Raw genomic sequence first — 18,014 nt, forward strand, 5'->3', positions numbered from 1 at the left:
CTCCATCTTGGCACGTGTCTTTTTTTCTCTGTCTGCTGTGTGGTTACCTAAGAATCTTCTATTTTAACTTGTCAAGGCCAATTGCAACCATGTTTCCAGGAATAATCATGGGGATTGGGCAAACAAGTTCCAAATACTACTTGCTCACAATTTATTTTATTTTTTTTAAAAAAACCTGTCCCTCCATTGTCCACACATACTTTGGCCAGTGCCTTAATGCCTAAAATGACTACATTTTACTCCTCACAGGTGATCAAGAGAAGGGCTTACACGGGACTTGTCTACATTGCATTTTCTTGGGATCCATGCTGAGCCGAGATTGGTAACATGAAAACCTGACCTGGGTCGTCTGCCCTGGAAAAAATTGATAGTTACTATGAATACCACGGCAGACATATTTGCACAATCCAGATTGGGCTGTTTTCGAGAGAGGCCAGTGCTCTTAGTGCTGGTTTTGGAAATCTTTAGCAAGGTGCTTTCCAGCAGGCTTTTTCCCAGGCATGGCTGTGACATTACGTGGTTAAGGAGCAGACAAGGAAATAGTGGCTGCTGCTCTCTGTCTCCATAGGACAGTGATGGCGAACCTTTGGCACTCTAGATGTTATGGACTAAAATTCCCATCAGCCCCTGCCAGCGTGGCCAATTGACCATGCTGGAAGGGGCTGATGGGAATTGTAGTCCATAACATCTGGAGTGCCAAAAGTTCGCCACCACGGCCATAGGATCTTGGTCCCCTGTCCAAACAAATGAATAGTCATTGTTCCTGTGAGGGGCAGTGGCCATTTGCCTGCCTGTCTCTCCCCATTCTGATTGGCTGTAGCTCTGGAGAAATACTAAGGTTTTATAACATGTCAACAAAAGGCCATGTGAGAAAGTGTGTGCGCGTTCATTTTCACATGCCCCCTTTCTCTAACTTCATGAACTGGGCCAGTTGCTAGTTTTATAGCTCGTCAACAAAAGGCCATGTGGAAAAAGTATATCTGTTCATTTTTACATGTCCCCTTTCTCTAGTTCCATGAACTTGGGCCGGTTGCAGCGTCTCAGGCTTGTTGTGAGGAAACAGTAGGGAAGGGGACTGTCAAAGGTGCTCGGGAGAAGAAAAGCAGGATAAAAACTGAATTAAGCATATTGTGGATAATCAATGGAATAGCCCAGTGGTGGCGAACCTATGGCACGGGTGCCAGAGGTGGCACTCAGAACCCTCTCTGTGGGCACATGCAAACAGAGACACACACCCCCCCCCCCATCTAGGCTGGCCTGGGCCCCTGGGCTTGATTATTAGCATTAAACCTAAGACCTAGTTTTGAGGAAGCAGTGTAGGTAACCCTGTTAAGCGCTGTTAAACCCCAGTGATTTTCATGCGAAGAACTAAAGCGCAATCCTTTACCAGGGAGTAAGCTCGGTTGCTGGCAATGGGGCTTGCTTCTGAGTAAACCCTCCTAGGGTCGTGATTCACCCGTTGGAAGAGTTGCACGGTTGCTTCAAAGCAGAGCCACCAACTACCACCAAGCTTATTCCCAAGTAACGCACACCTCGGAGCCAACTGTTTTTTCTAAACTGAAACCTCAGAATTCAGGTTAAATTGTTATGTTGGCATTTTGCGATAAATAAGTGGGTTTTGGGTTGCAATTTGGGCACTCGGTCTCGAAAAGGTTCGCCATCACTGGAATAGCCCATTAGCTCCTCCTCAGCACGAATTCCCTGTGGCCAGATACTTCTCAAAAGGGAGGAAAGAGAAGGCATCGTGACAGTTGAGAAAAGGCGGGAAACGGTCGCATGATGATGGGAGGGGCACCAAATAGGAACCAAGTTTGAAATGGGGGCCGTTGGCTGAGGGTGTGCTAGATTTCCATTCCCTCACGAAGCCATGGAGGGAGGTAATGGGGATGAGAGGCTGGTTTCTTTATGGGTCACAAACCCAAATTCTCGATGAGTTGGATAATCTGAACACATGGAAGATACACTGGAGAGAGAAAACTACTAATTTTTAATGGATCTTACTAAGGAGAGAGAGAGGCAAATAAAGGAGGAATAGCAACTGATTTGAAGTACCGCTGAAGTCTCATGATATGATGATGTATCTTGCTCTCCGGTTTTATCGTGCTTTCTCCAGAGCAGCAGTGGCGTAGGAGGTTAAGAGCTCGTGTATCTAATCTGGAGGAACCGGGTTTGATTCCCAGCTCTGCCGCCTGAGCTGTGGAGGCTTATCTGGGGAATTCAGATTAGCCTGTACACTCCCACACACGCCAGCTGGGTGACCTTGGGTTAGTCACAGCTTCTCGGAGCTCTCTCGGCCCCACCTACCTCACAGGGTGTTTGTTGTGAGGGGGGAAGGGCAAGGAGATTGTCAGCCCCTTTTGAGTCTCCTAGAGGAGAGAAAGGGGGGATATAAATCCAAATTCCTCCTCCTCCTCCTCCTCCTCCTCCTCCTCCTCCTCCTCCTCTCCTGAAGTAGCACTTCCAATTTTTTAATTCGAGTCTCTATATTGAGCTAGGACAAATGAGTTAACAGATGCAAATAAGCAAGAGTATTTGGCCCTCTTCCCTCTCCCATGGTTTCCAAGGACTTTTTCAGATGGAAAAATGCACGCGCGCACCCCTCCACCCCCATCCCACCCCCAGAACCAGTGAAATACTTTTTAAGACAAGAGAAATCTGAGGGCTTTCCCCTATTTTTTCCGGCAACAAGTTTGAGGGTCCATTGGAAAAGAAAACTTTATTACAAAATTGGTTTTCTAATTTCTACTTTTTTCCATACATTTTAGGTAGCAAAATTAAGATAGCTTGCTGGTAGCATATCATGTAGCAATTTGCAGCTCTCAAACATATTTATAACTTTGCTTGTAGAAAGTAAAGGCATCGATCGTTTCATATTCCATAAATATGCCAACTAATACAATTTTATATGATAACCAAAGGTAAAATTAGATGATAACTGAGAAAATTGTGCATTTTTATTTTAGCATCAAAATAAGGTTGGTTTTGATTGGAAATGATGCATTGAATATATTTAATGTTTACCCAAAATTTCGGGGGAGGGGGGCGGATGTGGAAACAGGAAAACAACTTTTTGGAAGTTTCATGTCTCTATTTTACCCTACTGTGAAAAGGGAATAGGCTTGGTATGGTGGTGGTAAGTGGGTAATAAAAGACAGGGAAATAAAAATGAACATCTTTCTGCCTGGTTTAATTGGACTTTTATCTTGTTTTCTGCTCTATATAAACATTTCCCTTTCTGAAACAAAATTCCCTTCTGATTTATTTTGAAGGAACCCCCCCCCCCCAAAAAAGCTAAGGAACTAAATATACCGAAATGAATGTGAGAAAAAATTGTGTAATATACCTGTCACTTCAAGTCATGAGTTCAGGTGGAGAGTACTTGATATATACAAATGTGTGGAATGAAGCCCAGACATTGTATCTATGAAGCAGCTTCCAGAAGGGATTTTGAAAGCAGAATTAGGAGCTCTTATTGCTGTGGTTCATCTAGTCCAGTGTTTCCCAACATTTTTGAGGTCAGGGTACCCTTGACCTCACTCTTCATATCTCACGGTACCCCTGCCGCCACCCTCCACCTTCCCCTCCCATTGCCCCTGCTTGCCACACCCCCCACCTTCCCCTCCCAGGGTGAAAGGTAGCACTAAGGGGGGGGGGGGTGGCTGCTGACCTTGTGGCAGGCCCTGCCCCATGGGCCAGCTTCATGTCCATGCTGGCGCTGGTGGGAGACACCACAAAAATGAGGGGGAGAGGCGGTAGTGTTGCTGCGGTACCCCTGGGACATGCTCACGGCACCCCAGGGTACCAGGGAACCCTGGTTGAGAATGGCTGGTCTAGTCCAAGGGCACCTGACTTTTTATGAGGCTTCTGGTATCTTTGGCATTTTGAGAGGGAGTGGCAAGCACCAAACCCAAAATGGTTAGCACGGGATCCTGATCTAGTCCATTACGTTTCACACACCAGCAGACCAGCTGGCTGGAGAGCCAACAGATTGGATCAAGACCAAGGTCTTCCTCTGATGTTGCTTTCTAGAAAGTGGCATTTGCAGGTAGCCTGTGGTTTCAGTCATCATAGCAGCCACTGATGAACCTCTGTCTAATATTTTAAAGCAATCTATGCCCAACATCTGGCAATGAATTCAACCGCTGCTTCAATCATTGACTAAAAAAGTACTTCCACTTGTCAGGCTAGACTGATTTCATCAGATCTCAGAAGCTAAGCAGATTAGGTCCTCACTAGTACTTGGATGGGAGACCACCAAGGAAGTCCAGGGTTGCTAAATGGAGGCAGCCAATGCCAAGCCACCTCTGTTTGTCTCTTGCCTTGAACCCCCTACTTGATTGCCATAAGTTGGCTGTGACTTGACAGCCCTTTACACACACAATTCATGGCCCATCAACCTCTTGGGATTGCTCCCAAATTCTAGCAAAATGGGAGAGGAAGGACAAAGTTAATTTTAGCCAGCCTTTTCTGTGGGTTCTAGTGAACAGAGTATCTTCATTTTTAAAAACAAACTTTGAAACACACACTTCCTAACAACCCAGAAAGCATATTCTCATGCTTGGATGTTATAAACTGTACAAATCAATCATCCGCAGCGGATGCAAATACTCAGAAAAAGACAAAATTGGAAATGTAATAGTAACCTGCCCCTCTTGCTATTTCTGAATATTTACTGTTGTTATGTTGCAATCTTGCAGGGAGGGGTTCTCCTTGTGCCCCTGAATTGGGGAAAAGATGGACTTAAAATAACATGGATGAATGACACGCATGTGGAACAACTTGCAATTATTCCAGTTTTATAAATGAAAAGCTGATGCTCAGATAATTATCTGACTGAACAATTTACACAGTGGGTGCCAACATCTGACAATGTGCAAACAATTCCTTGGTTGTTTTGTTGTCTTTCCAGCTTCCTGGGACTTTGCATCAAAGATGGAGGAGATCATGTCACTCGTGAAACAAATGCAGAATGGTATTTAGAACTTGGGTTTGATGGTTAGAGGTATCTTATTAAGGGAGCGGGAGCCACATAGCAAATACGGTAACTGTGAATGGGGGCATACAAGTATTCGCCCTCTCCCTGGTACTAGAACAGAAGTTTGGACTAATGGGGGTGAAGCAGGACAGCACCTTAGAGTTGGAATGTACAGGTTTTCAACAAACTTGTTAAAATGGAGAGCAAGGTTCATGATGAGGATTCCCAAGTTTGGCTCCCATGTTTGTGATGACCGTATAGGCTAGTATACTATTTCAAAGTACTCTGTAGCTGCTGGGTGATGTAACCAACATCACTCAGCATTATTTGTTGTTTGCCTCTGGCAGGACATATGGAAGCTAATGTATGCAATTATAAACACAGTTTAGATTCCACACATGGCCAGACTTTAGCTAATTACAGTGGAACCTCGGTTTTCGTTGGTAATCTGTCCAAAAAAGAATCGATGAAAACCGAAACAGATGAAAACTAAGGCAAACTTCTCCATAGGGATCAATGTAAATCCAATTAATCCGTTCTAGGCACTCCAAAAAACATACCAAAAACACATTTTGGTGAATAAACATAGTGTTTAATACTGAAAACAGTAACAAACAATAACACTAGGACCAGCTTCAGAGCCAGTGGACCAATGTTGCACCAGAAAGCTGTCCAAAGAGGTCTGTTTCTGACGCCTCTTTAAGATTTGTCTGAAATGGGGCAAGACATTGTCATTAAACAAGTTGAAGACACGGCCTGCAACAGCTTTGTTCGGGTGATTTTTCTCCACAAACCTCTGCACCTTACTGCAAATCGATGAAAACTGAGGCAAATCGATGAAAACCAAGACAAATTTTTCACTGAAAAAATTGATGAAAATCGAAACCAATGAAAACCGAAGGCAATGAAAACTGAGGTTCCACTGTAATTCCTATGTGCCTGTCATATATAAGGCTGCCAACTATCAGGTAGTACATGGAAATCTCCCCCTATGATAATTGATCTTTAGGTGACAAAGAGATCAGTTCCGCATAGTTCATGTGGTTGGGTCCATAAATAAAGATTACTTACTTACTGGCGAAAATGGCTGCTTTGGAGGGTGGATTCTATCAGCAGAGTAGAGCGGAGCTGCCCATAGTGAACATCTAGTAGTCCAACTGCATACACTCAGCAGTCTCCCACCTTCTTGGCCTTAAGACACTTCACACGAGATGTTCTTTCCACAGGAAGGCTTTGCTTGGTAGTTGCAGCATAACTCTATACAATACACTGTGCAAAGTTCTCAAGCTACACAGGATTAAGCACTAAGATAAGTAAGAAGCCTAAAGAAACATATGGAGTTCTATACACTGCCTTTATAATGTTCAAGCTAGCACTTTGCCCAACAACAATCTTCCATAGGAACAGAGTCACAGTCTCTTGCACCAATCCCATTGAAGGTCGACTATCACAAGTTGCTCCAGACTTTCTGGCTCGGCTCTTTTGCTGACCCAGCTATCTGCGACCTGGGAGATGAACCCTCTTTTTTCACATACCATAACAGATTCTACAGCATTGTATCCTGCTGAGCCTCCTCCTCTCCCCAAACCCTCTGCAGCCTCCACCCCAAAATCTCCAGAGCTGGGTTTCCAACCCAGAGAGCTGGCAACCCCATTCATATGTGGTTCCTGCAGCAGGTGAATAGAAGCCCACACAGTGCATGTGGTTGGGTTCATGAACAATAAGGCAGGCAACATTGATTTGGAATTTGAGATAGGGAAGAATTTGTTCAGGGAAGAAGTAAAAAGTGATGGTAATGGTGGAAAGAATGTCTGGATTGTTTGGAAGAACAGAAAACTGGTTACAGCAGCAACCGACAAAAGATGAAAACTGAAGCATGGCACTGAGGCTTTTAGCTACGTGCACATTTTGGCATGCTGTACGTTGAGTCTTTGGGGTAACACTTCTAGGCTACATAGAAAAGTGTACCCAAGTCTGGTGCTTAAGGTTCTACCAACAGAGCCTGAAGAGTCAAATTTATGTTGCTTTTCACCTCCATTTTGTAGCAGGAAATCTGGATCCAAGAATTGAGAATCTAGTAACAAGGATTAATGAATTGCAGCAAGGTAAGAAGAACACAATGAAGTTAATAGAGTTCAGTGCTCAGCAGCAGGAGGGCTGCAGCCACACATCACTGGAGATTTCACTACTGTCCTACTGTAGCAATAAATCGTAGTGGGATTTTCATGTGTGGACAAGGCAGTTCCGTTGCAAATCACTGCTATGTTATAATGAAGGTACACAATATGTTGATTCAACCCAGGATTTGATTCTTGGCAAGACTAGGTGTAATTCTCAGCAAGACTAGTCAGGTCTGGACTTCTAGAATGATGCCCAAGGAAAAAGACAAGTATTGCAGACAACGATTGAACTCTGACTCCCAAATGAATGGGGAGTGTTGTATATTAGAAAGATTTAATAGGGTTTTGTTTTGTTTTGGGTAGTTTTTGTGCATTTGTTTGTTTTCTCTAGTCTGTGCTGTTCTCCAGCTGAATGACTCTTGATGATGCCATTTATAAATCTCCTAGGGGCAGAGGCTAATTTTGCTGTATTGTCGAAAACTTTCATGGCCAGAATCACTAGGATATTGTGGGTTTTCTGGGTTGCATGGCCATGTTCCAGTAGTATGATAACCATGTGACATGAAGTAATTCCAATGGGAAGATGCCAACCACAGATGCAGGCAAAACGTCAGGAGGAAATAGTACAGGAACACGACCATACAACCTGGAAAATCCACAACTCAGTTTGCTAGTTGATCTCATTTGGATTCCCAATATATATAGTGTACTTTTTCCTTCCCTTCCCATTGGAATTACTTCATGTCACAGTGGTTATCATTTTCTCTGTGGTCTGGCCATGAGACCTCTTCCTGCCCAAACCACAGAGAAAATGATCTCTTTCATTAAAGTTGGAGGAGTCCCAAGATGCTGAGATGTTAAACAGACAGGATTAAATGTGGAAGGTCAACAGTATCTACTATTGATTTTTCCCCCTACTTACAATACCCAAACCTTACTCCCATATGCATGTGATGTGGGATCTCCTCAGGGCTGTCCTATCACGATTTCCTCTCTTGTTCTTATTCCTGTGAGATAACTTTGTTGTTTTTTTTGCAGCCAAGAACATAATGAAAGAGGAGCTCTGTGAGGCAAATGAACATAATGCAGCACTTCAGAAGGAGCTGGAAAAATGTAGGTGGTCTTAGCTATAAGTGATGGAAATGGGGCCAAGTGTAGAAGATGGTATGAAGACCAAAAGGGATGCTTCCTAAGACTGAGTGACATGAATATGATTCTTTTGTACCTGCTGTCCAGTCCTGACTGGGAGATTCAGTTGCAACATGCAGACATCTGCTAACTGGTGGCACAGTAATTGTTATAATCTAATACGATCTAGTAATGATCTAATATGATCAAGTTGCCTGCTTTGGACAGGCTGTCTTCTGGAGATGGCTCCCCAACCCACCCTTCCATCTTGGGGCCACAGGACAAACAGTGGGGGATGATAATTATGCCATGCTATGTGCCAATGCTACATCTGGGCAAAACACCAGTTGTGATAGCAGATGTTGCTCTAAAAACTATGGTAATATCATAGAGCTTCTAGACCAGCGGTTCTCAACCTGTGGGTCGCGACCCCTTTGGGGGTCGAACGACCCTTTCACAGGGGTCACCTAAGACCATTGGAAAACACATATTTCCGATGGTCTTAGGAACCGAGACACAAATAATTTTATGGTGGTGGGTCACCACAATATGAGGAACTGTATTAAAGGGTCGCGGCATTGAGAACCACTGTTCTAGACTGTCAGTCGATGTGCTAATGAGATGAGCGAGGTTTTTGCCTGACTGCGATATTGGCCCATAGTTCAGGGCCACTTTCACTTCTTGTCCCACCCCAAAGGTCCTGCTTGACATCCCTATTATAACCTCTCCATTGCTTAGTAGTACATGTAATCACTGCTACTGTGGCCAATCCTCTGTGAGGAAATAATCTTGAGTTCCGTGAGGGAAGAAAAGTGGGATTTGAGTATAACATATAGGCAGTGGTGGGATCCAAACATTTTAGTAACAGGTTCCCTTGGTGGTGGGATTCAAACTGTGGGGTAGCACCAATGGGGCTGAGCGGGGCATGACGGGGACATGGCTGGGCATTCTGGGGGTGGGGCATTCCTGGGCGGGGCTGTGGCAAAGATGCAGCCGCTGCGCCTGACCTTGCGTGGGAAACAAATGCACGCAGGCGCAGGCTTCCACGCACGCCGGTGCACCTCCTGCTAGACTGCTTCAAGTTCTGTGCGCTACTGCTGAGAGGAGGGGCATAACTAAGGCAAAAATCACGTGGCAAAATCACCCATTAGTAATGCCCTCTCGGCACACACAAATAATTAGTAACCTACTCTCGGGAACCTGTGAGAACCTGCTGGATCCCACCTCTGCATATAGGACAGGCACCTTTCTTGTCCTCCCTAGTTATGTTACTTGATAATCTATACAGATATAAAATGAGATCTGCCTACATTCTTCAGTCAGACATCTTCCAACAAGATCTGCATCAATATTGAAACTATTACTCTAACTTTGATCTTTCTGAAACAAACTGCCATGGTAAAGCTTGAAGAATTACTTATAAAGCATTCCCCTTATGGTTCTTCCCTGAAATCCAAAGTCCCAATAGGCACTGGAAGATATTCTTCTGAGGAATGATTCTGGAAGTTTCTATGATGCATGTCTGTTAAATCACATGGATTGTGGCCACTAATAGTTCTGCCCAAGCTGTGCATGAACACCTTCTGAGCAATTTTCCTTTCCTTGCAGTGAATGAAGAAGAGTTGAAGCTTGAGGAAATATTGAACGAGAAGAAAGGTGACTGTAAGAACTGGAGAGTTTGTAAAAAGAAATGGGATGACCTTACTGTCCGTTATATAACCTGATGTTTATCAAAATTCTGTTACTTCTTTTGCTCTCTCAGCTCATTCTGTTGTTGGAGTGGGGAGTGGCCTCTACCCCTGCAGCTCTACTGCATTGTTTGAAGGCAGTCGCTGACTGGTTGAGTGGGTTAAAACTTAATCCATCGAAGACAGAGATCCTCTGGCTGGGTCGCAGGGAAGGGATTGGGAATTTCCAGCCGCCTGTGTTACAAGGGGTCCCTTTGGCACTGACCTCTTCGGCTCGCAGCCTGGGGGTCCATCTGGATTCATCTCTTTTTATTGAGAACCAGGTGGCCCAGGTCACCCAGTCACTTTTTTCCATCTTAGTCAGGCCCGGTGGTTGGCTCCCTACCTCTCCCAGGCTGTCCTAGCCACAGTGATCCAGCAACGGTCACCTCCAGGCTAGACTATTGTAACTCGCTCTACATGGGCCTTCCCTTGCGGCTGACCCGGAAACTGAAACTGGTCCAGCACGCAGTGGCTCATCTTCTTATGGGTGGCTCTATTAGAGATCACATCTCCCCCAGACTGCGCCACCTGTACGGGCTCCTGGTGGAATTCCGCATCATCTTCAAGGTATCGGTGTTGACCTTTAAGGCCCTTCACTGCCTGGGGCCCTCATACCTTTGAGACAGTCTGACCCCATATGTCCCAAATAGGCCTCTGCGTTTGGCAGAGGCGAATTTTCTGGTAGTCCCCTGCCCCTCAATGATGCGGCCAGCCTCTACCAGGGCTAGGGGTTTTACGGCCCTGTCCCCTGCCTGGTGGAACACTCTTCCTCCATCTGTTAGGGCTCTGCGGGACCTTGGAGAGTTCTGCAGAGCCTGTAAAACCAAGTTGTTCCACCGGGCCTTTGGGGAGGCTGGCCGTGGATTTGCCACCCCTCATGATGCCCTTTGATTCTGTCTGTGTTATTCTTGGCCTTCTGCTGAGTCCCCTCCCGAGCCTGGGATCAGGCGCCGCGAATAAATTTTTACGTGTTGCTGCTGCTGTATTTTAAACAATTTTAATGTTTATATGTCTATTTTATTACTGTATTTTATGTGTTGCCTATTGGCCTTACTGTTCACCGCTCAATGCCCTTCGGGGATTGGGCGGTATAAGAAAACTAATAACTAATAATAATAGTGATAAAATAATGTGGTTTAGACAATGCAACTGTTAGATGAATTTGTAATTGGTTGACTGGCCAAACACAGAAAGATCTCATCAATGACTCATTTTCATCCATGAGAGAAGTGAGCAATGGTACACCACAGGGTTCTGTCCTGGGCCCTGTGCTACTCAATACATTTATCAATGACTTGAATAATGAAATAGAGGGCATGTTAATCAAATTTGCAGATGATACTAAATGAGGAGGGATAGTTAATACCCTGGAGGACAGGGGCAGGATTCAAAATGATCTGGACAGATTAGAGAGCTGGGCCGAAACTAACAACATGAATTTCAACACAGATAAATGTAAGATTCTACACTTAGGCAGAAAAAATGAAATGCGCAGATATAGGGTGGGTTGACACCTGTCTTGACAAAACTACATGTGAAAGGGATCTGGGAGTCTTAGTTGACCACAAATTGAACATGAGTCAGCAGTGTGATATGGCAGCCAAGAAAGCCAATGCGATTCTGGGATGCATCAATAAGAGTACAGTGTCTAGATCGAGGGAAGTAGTTGTACCACTCTACTCTGCATTGGTCAGACCTCACCTAGAGTACTGTGTTCAGTTCTGGGCACCGCAGTTTAAGAAGGACATTGACCAGCTGGAATGTGTCTAGAGGAGGGCAACCAAAATGGTAAAGGGTCTGGAATCCATGCCCTACGAAGAGAGACTTAGGGAGCTGGGAATGTTTAGTCTAGAGAAGTGAAGGTCAAGGGAGGACATGATAGCCATGTTTAGATATTTGAAGGAATGCCATGTCGAAGAGGGAGCAAGCTTGTTTCCTTCTGCCTCAGAGACTAGAACACGGAGTAATGGATTCAAGGTGAAGGAAAAGAGATTCCACCTAAACATTAGGAAGAACTTTCTGACTGTCAGGGCTGTTCAACAGTGGAATTCATTGCCTTCGAGAGTGGTAGAGTCTCCTTCTTTGGAGGTTTTTAAACAGAGGCTGGATGAACACATGCCAGGAGTGGTTTGGTCGTGTGTTCCTGCATGGCAGGGGGTTGGACTTGATGGCCCTTGAGGTCTCTCCCAACTCTATAATTCTAAGTAGCCCCCCCCCCCTTTCTATTGCATTAGCTGAGCTTTCTATAGTTAAGTGCCCTCAAGTCGCAACTGAGTTATGGAGATCCCTCATGGGGTTTTCAAGGCAAGAGTTGAGCAGCAGAGGTTTGCCGTTGCCTTCCTCTGTATAGCAACCGTGGACTTACTTGGTCATCTCTCATCCAAGTACAGTGGAACCTCGGTGTTTGCCGGTAGTGTGTCCAGCGATGCACAGCGAACACTGAAATCGTCATACTCCGAGGTATGCCGTTTGTGCATGCAAATGGCGCACCAGAATTTTGAAAAAGTTGCCTCAGAATCTGACGGAAGCGGAGGCGACTGATGATCACCGAGGCAAGGAAACGGCTGAGGGCGACCGGTGAAGACCGAAACCAGCGAACACCAAGGGCAACATATATCGAGGTTCCACTGTACTAACTGTAGCTGACCCTGCGTAACTTCTTACAAACTCAGGCTAGACTGGACTATCCAGTTTGCTATTTTTTAAAAAAAACGTTCTATGAGTATTACAAATAGTATTGTAAGTTGATTTGGAACATGGTATATGAAGAGGGTTGCAGTTTTTCATCAGTACAGCACTGGCTTTTTTTTAATGACAACTCATAATGATCTCTTTATCTCCTCTTTTATTCAAATCAGCATTTTGATAACCTGCAGTTATGATATCACAAGCCTTTTTGGCATCTAGCAATGCTAAAATCCAAGGTTCCCCATTATTCCCTCAATGTATATGATTCAAAGGTCTTTCTCCTCTTAAAATTTAGGGTTGTTATTGAGAAGAAAACAAAATTGCACAGCAAGACACAACAAGCCCCCCCCCCTCCAGATTATGTTGAGATGGCAAGATACAACTTAGACCTGGATAAGGGCTAGATCAATCCCTTTTATTTTATTGGGGGCAGAAAGAAAGTTATATTTACATGCCTGTTCTTAATGTATTTCCCATATGAAGGACTGGTGCTGAGATGTGGAATGGTATGGTATAGCGAAAAAATCAACCGGGCATACAATACAATACAGTACAATGGAAAGCTACAGGTTTGGCAACAACCCCCCCAAAAAATAGCCCAATGCAAGGAATAGTGCAAATAAATTCGTGATAGCTATATTCTAAGTCACAACTATAAATATCCTTAAAACTCTACAACATACAAATATACAGGTAAGTTAAGGACATTAATCTATATCAGTCGGATATAACTGAACATCTCATTAAATGGAGAATTCGCATCAAGTCTATGTATGGTGAAGCAACGATGAGCTCCCCACACCACTAAGGAACGTTGGAATGGAGTCAAAGTGTCCGCTGCCAGTTCTTTTCACCATGTGGCTTATGAAGGCAACAAATCCAAATATAGATTAATGTCCTTAACTTACCTGTATATTTGTATGTTGTAGAGTTTTAAGGATATTTATAGTTGTGACTTAGAATATAGCTATCACGAATTTATTTACACTATTCCTTGCATTGGGCTATTTTTTTGGGTTGTTGCCAAACCTGTAGCTTTCCATGGTATGGTATAGACCAATTCCATCAGATCTCAGACCACCAAGGAAGGCTCTGCAAAAGAAAGCAACAACAAACCATCTCTGCTTCTCACTAGCCTTGAAAGCCCCTTGCTGGGGCCGCCATATGTCACTTGCAACTTAACAGTACTTATGTATGTACAAAGGACTGACACCGGATTAGCAGTGTAAACAAGGATCTGCAATTAGAGACCCTGCAACTAGGACCAAATTAACTTCCTGATGACCATCTTGCTGGCCTCTCTCTCTCTCTCTCTCTCCCCTTCCCCTCCTTTCCCCGTATTTATTGTTGTATTATTGTTCTTAGGGTTTTTTTCCTATTAGAATTTTTAATTGGTTCTTTCCTTCTCTGGTTAGGTCCCCTTCTTGTATTCTTAGGCACCAATGAGTTTCATTAACTGAGGTTTTAAATGTTTTATACCCACACAAACACACAAAGTTTTAATTGTTGACAACTCATTCTATGTTAGGCCATGTGTAAAATTGCTTCGATGAGGTTTCAGACTAAAGTAAATTGTAGAACTTTGCCTGTTGAATGAATTTCATATATTGTGTCATGGTAACTGATGATGTCAATATTGGCAGAAAACTAAAGGACACATCTGTGATAATAATGTTGTGTGTAAAATAAGAAACCGAAATACTAATAGCCGGGACTTTTCCTTGTAGCAATCAGACAGAATATGGAAAGGCATTCTGAAGAGAGAGAAGCGGAGATGAAGAGGTCAGAATGGTGATGAGTGGAAATACCAGGCTGTCAAAAGAAATGTACCGTATATACTTGTGTATAAGTCGACCCGAATATAAGTCGAGGCACCTAATTTTATCACAAAACACTGGGAAAACTTATTGACTCGAGTATAAGCCTAGGGTGGGAAATGTAGCAGCTACTGGTAAATTTCAAAAATAAAAATACATACGGTCGGGCGCTATTTGGGGGTCTCTGCCACTGACCTCCATCTCACCAATCCCAAGGTCTCTGCCACTGACCTCTTCCATCCTGCAGCTTGTCCAGCTCACCCAGGTCGACTAGCTGTCACCCGCCGAGAGCTAGGGGCTGGCCACTGCCAAGAAGAAGGCAGAGGCAGAGAAAGCAGCTGAAAGGGGGAAGGCAGAGGAGAGCAAAGCAGAGAAGGAGGCTGAGAAAGCGGTTGAAAGGGGGGAGGCAGAGAAGAAGGCAGAGAAGAGCGAAGCAGAGAAGGAGGCTGAAAAAGTGGCTGAAAGGGGAGAGGCAGAGAAGAAGGCAGAGGAAAGTGAAGCAGAGGCAGAGAAAGCAGCTGAAAGGGGGGAGGCAGAGAAGAAGGCTGGAGAAAGCGAAGACGGGAGTGGGGGAACGCCACACAAGAATTAAGTGGGACCCTCACGTATAAGTCGAGGAGGGGCTTTTTCAGCACAAAAAGTGTGCTGAAAAAGTAGACTTATACAGGAGTATAAAAGGTAATGCTGGGGATATGTTGAGTGTCTTTGCCCTTTGGTTGAAACTCTTGAGGATGGTCTGATATTGTAGGCAAAGGTATCAGGGAGCTAGCCAAAGGGCAGCATTTAATAAAGGATAACTTCACCTGCCCTCACGTTGATTAGAAAGCATACATTCATGTTGCAAGTAAGAGGAAAAAATTCTAGACCTAATAAATGATTGTACCTTAGAACAGTGAAGGAAACTTATGAGAATGTATAGATACAAGCATGAGCTGGGTTGAGATACTGAGAAGCAACGGTTGCAATGCAGTGCTACCACATTCAGCATGTATGTGCCAAGTTGACCTGAAAGTCCAGCACAATCGTGTTTAATTTCTGAATGAAGGAACTAGCTGAATGGAAGTTGAAAGGGACACCATCCCAGCATTAAAAACAGCCCTGGATTATCGAAGGAATCACTGGGGTGCTGTGTGGTTTCCGGGCTGTATAGCCGTGTTCTAGCAGCATTCTTTGGTGAGACCAGGCCTGCCCCTGCCCCTCCTCTTTGCCCCTTATGGGTCCCTCATACTATCGGGACCCATTATATATATATATTTCTGGGGAGGGTATATTTCTGGGGAGGGTTTAAGCAAGGGTTTCGTGGGATGCTGTATTAGGAATTAACTGTTGTTTTAATTGTATTTATGGCAATAATTTTGTGACGATTTTATGTATGATGTTTTTATGCTGTACACTGCCCTGAGCCCCTCGGGGATAGGGCGGTATATTAAATTAAACAAATAACAACAACAACAACAACAACAACAACAACAACAACAATAATAATAATAATAATAATAATAATAATTCTCTCCTGACATTTCGCCTGCATCCGTGGCTGGATCCTCTGAAGATGCCAGCCACAGATGCAGGCGAAACGTCAGGAGAGAATGCTGCTAGAACACGGCCATACAGCCCGGAAACCACACAGCACCCCAGCCCTGGATTAACCATTAGGCAAAATAAGCATGTCCCTAGGGCCTCAAGTAAAGAGGGTCCTATAAAGTTTTTTTTCCAGTGCCAGATTTACAATAGACCACATGCAATGTTGCAACTGAACCAGAGTCCATAAAACGGGGGCCCTGCAGTAAATGAAAAAAAATTACTGTTAATATAATTATAAATTCAATGCAACAGAAATTGTAAGGCAAAATGAAGTCACGCTGAATTTTATAAAATAAATGTAGGAGACAAATATTGAGTGTGCCTTCCCAAATGTAGACATTTGCTTCCATACATTTTTAACCTTAATGGTCACAAACTGAACAGCTGAGTGTTTTCTCAGTTGAAGTATATTAAACATCCCAACGGAACAGCCATGCAACAAGACAGGCTGGATGCCTTATCTCTGCTAAGTACTGAAGTAGATTTGTTACAGCAGACTGATTTTGAGGATATGGTCAAAGACGCTGCAATTAAAAATGCAGGCAAAAACTTTTTGTGGCGTGAATAAAATTATAAATAAGAAACAGTAAATATTATTTTGCAGCTTTGATTCATGTAAGTTAAAATGCTATGTATCTTCAAGGCAAGAAAGCAATGGAATAGTAGGTGTTTTGTTTCATACAAATGATTCGCCCCCCACGTGACCCAGGTGAATGGCACGTGGATGATACGCCCCCTCTAGCTCCCCTCCACCCCAGATACTCCAGTGATTTTACGGTTTACTATTGGTTTTGTGTTGTTATATATGCAGTTAGTGGGGGTACCGTAGGCGCTTAGGTCGCCTAAAGGTCTTGATCTGGCCCTGATTAAAAAGAAGTATGATTCTGAGCTTCAGCTTTGTCTTGCTTATCAGACAACAGGAAATGAACCTGGAAAGTAAGGAGAGAATTGACTATCTAGAGGCCAAGATTCAGGAGGAGAAACTGAAGCAAAGGAAGCAGAGGTAATTCCTAGACAAACAGAACCTTACAAATTGAGAGTACTGTGTCGCATACTTGATTTCAGTTCATGAATGCACTTATTTATGAAAAAGTATCCTAACATTCTGCTGATGGTTGCAAAGGGTAGCTGTGTTGGTTTGCAATAGAACAGCTAGATTTGAATCTTGTGTCTGATGGACTTTGACTCTTGAAAGCTTGTACCCCAAAGATCTTGTTGGTTTCTAAGCCACCACTGGACTTGAATCTAGCTGTATAACATTCTGCGGCATCAAATGACATCATAGATATCATAGATTCCCGCCCCCAATCCACCCCAGCACATCTCTTGTTATTTATGTTAAGTTATTTATTCGAGCTGTTCTTGTTACAAAGTCAGTTCTTCTGGGCAGCTTCTCTCTACTGTGATGGGAACAGGAAATAAGATCTGAGCCACATATAATGATCTAGTGAATATGCACTAATCACACGCAAACCGTGATCATGTGGAAAGGTGGCAAAAATGTTTTGAATAAAATATTAAAATTGACTGATCTGCTTGCTTGTTTGCTTGCTTGTCAGGGCACTGTCTGATCAGCAAAATCTAAATGACAGTTGCCTCATGACACAGCCTCATTCTGGGATTAATTGGAAGAGTACTGTGATTGGTTAGTAAACTGTATATAAGGCAGCACTGTACTTAGCAATGTGAGACACTTGTCTTCGCACTGCCTGGCGAAGCACTTTGTCTGTGAGAGCAACATTCTGTGAACTGAATAAAGTAGGACCGCTTCTGTGAAGCTGAATTGCTGTGTGCGTCTACGTTCCTACTGTGTTCCAGTGTGTGTTGCGCAACTCTGCTATCCGGGGATTGAACCCCTGCTTCATACCATACCCCTCAACATTGCTTGCATTCATGCTTCAAGGACATCTCTTTTATGAAAGCAGTTGAGTTCTGCTTTTATGAAAGCAGTTGAGTGGTGCGACCGCACTTG

General features: G+C 43.9%; 1 protein-coding gene across 1 annotated transcript in view; it reads left to right on the forward strand.

Moving 5' to 3' along the window:
* The first annotated feature begins 1,867 nt into the window (after window positions 1–1,867).
* Window positions 1,868–18,014, forward strand: part of LOC125427987 (synaptonemal complex central element protein 1-like) — a 30,054-nt gene continuing 13,907 nt past the window's right edge. The window contains exons 1-7 of the mRNA XM_048487555.1: window positions 1,868–1,877; window positions 4,910–4,972; window positions 7,021–7,080; window positions 8,134–8,208; window positions 9,832–9,879; window positions 14,369–14,423; window positions 16,956–17,045. Of these exons, the coding sequence (XP_048343512.1) occupies window positions 1,868–1,877; window positions 4,910–4,972; window positions 7,021–7,080; window positions 8,134–8,208; window positions 9,832–9,879; window positions 14,369–14,423; window positions 16,956–17,045 (401 nt within the window). The remainder of the gene's footprint in view (window positions 1,878–4,909; window positions 4,973–7,020; window positions 7,081–8,133; window positions 8,209–9,831; window positions 9,880–14,368; window positions 14,424–16,955; window positions 17,046–18,014) is intronic.

This window comes from Sphaerodactylus townsendi, linkage group LG03 (assembly GCF_021028975.2).
Source record: "Sphaerodactylus townsendi isolate TG3544 linkage group LG03, MPM_Stown_v2.3, whole genome shotgun sequence".
NCBI lineage: Eukaryota > Metazoa > Chordata > Lepidosauria > Squamata > Sphaerodactylidae > Sphaerodactylus > Sphaerodactylus townsendi.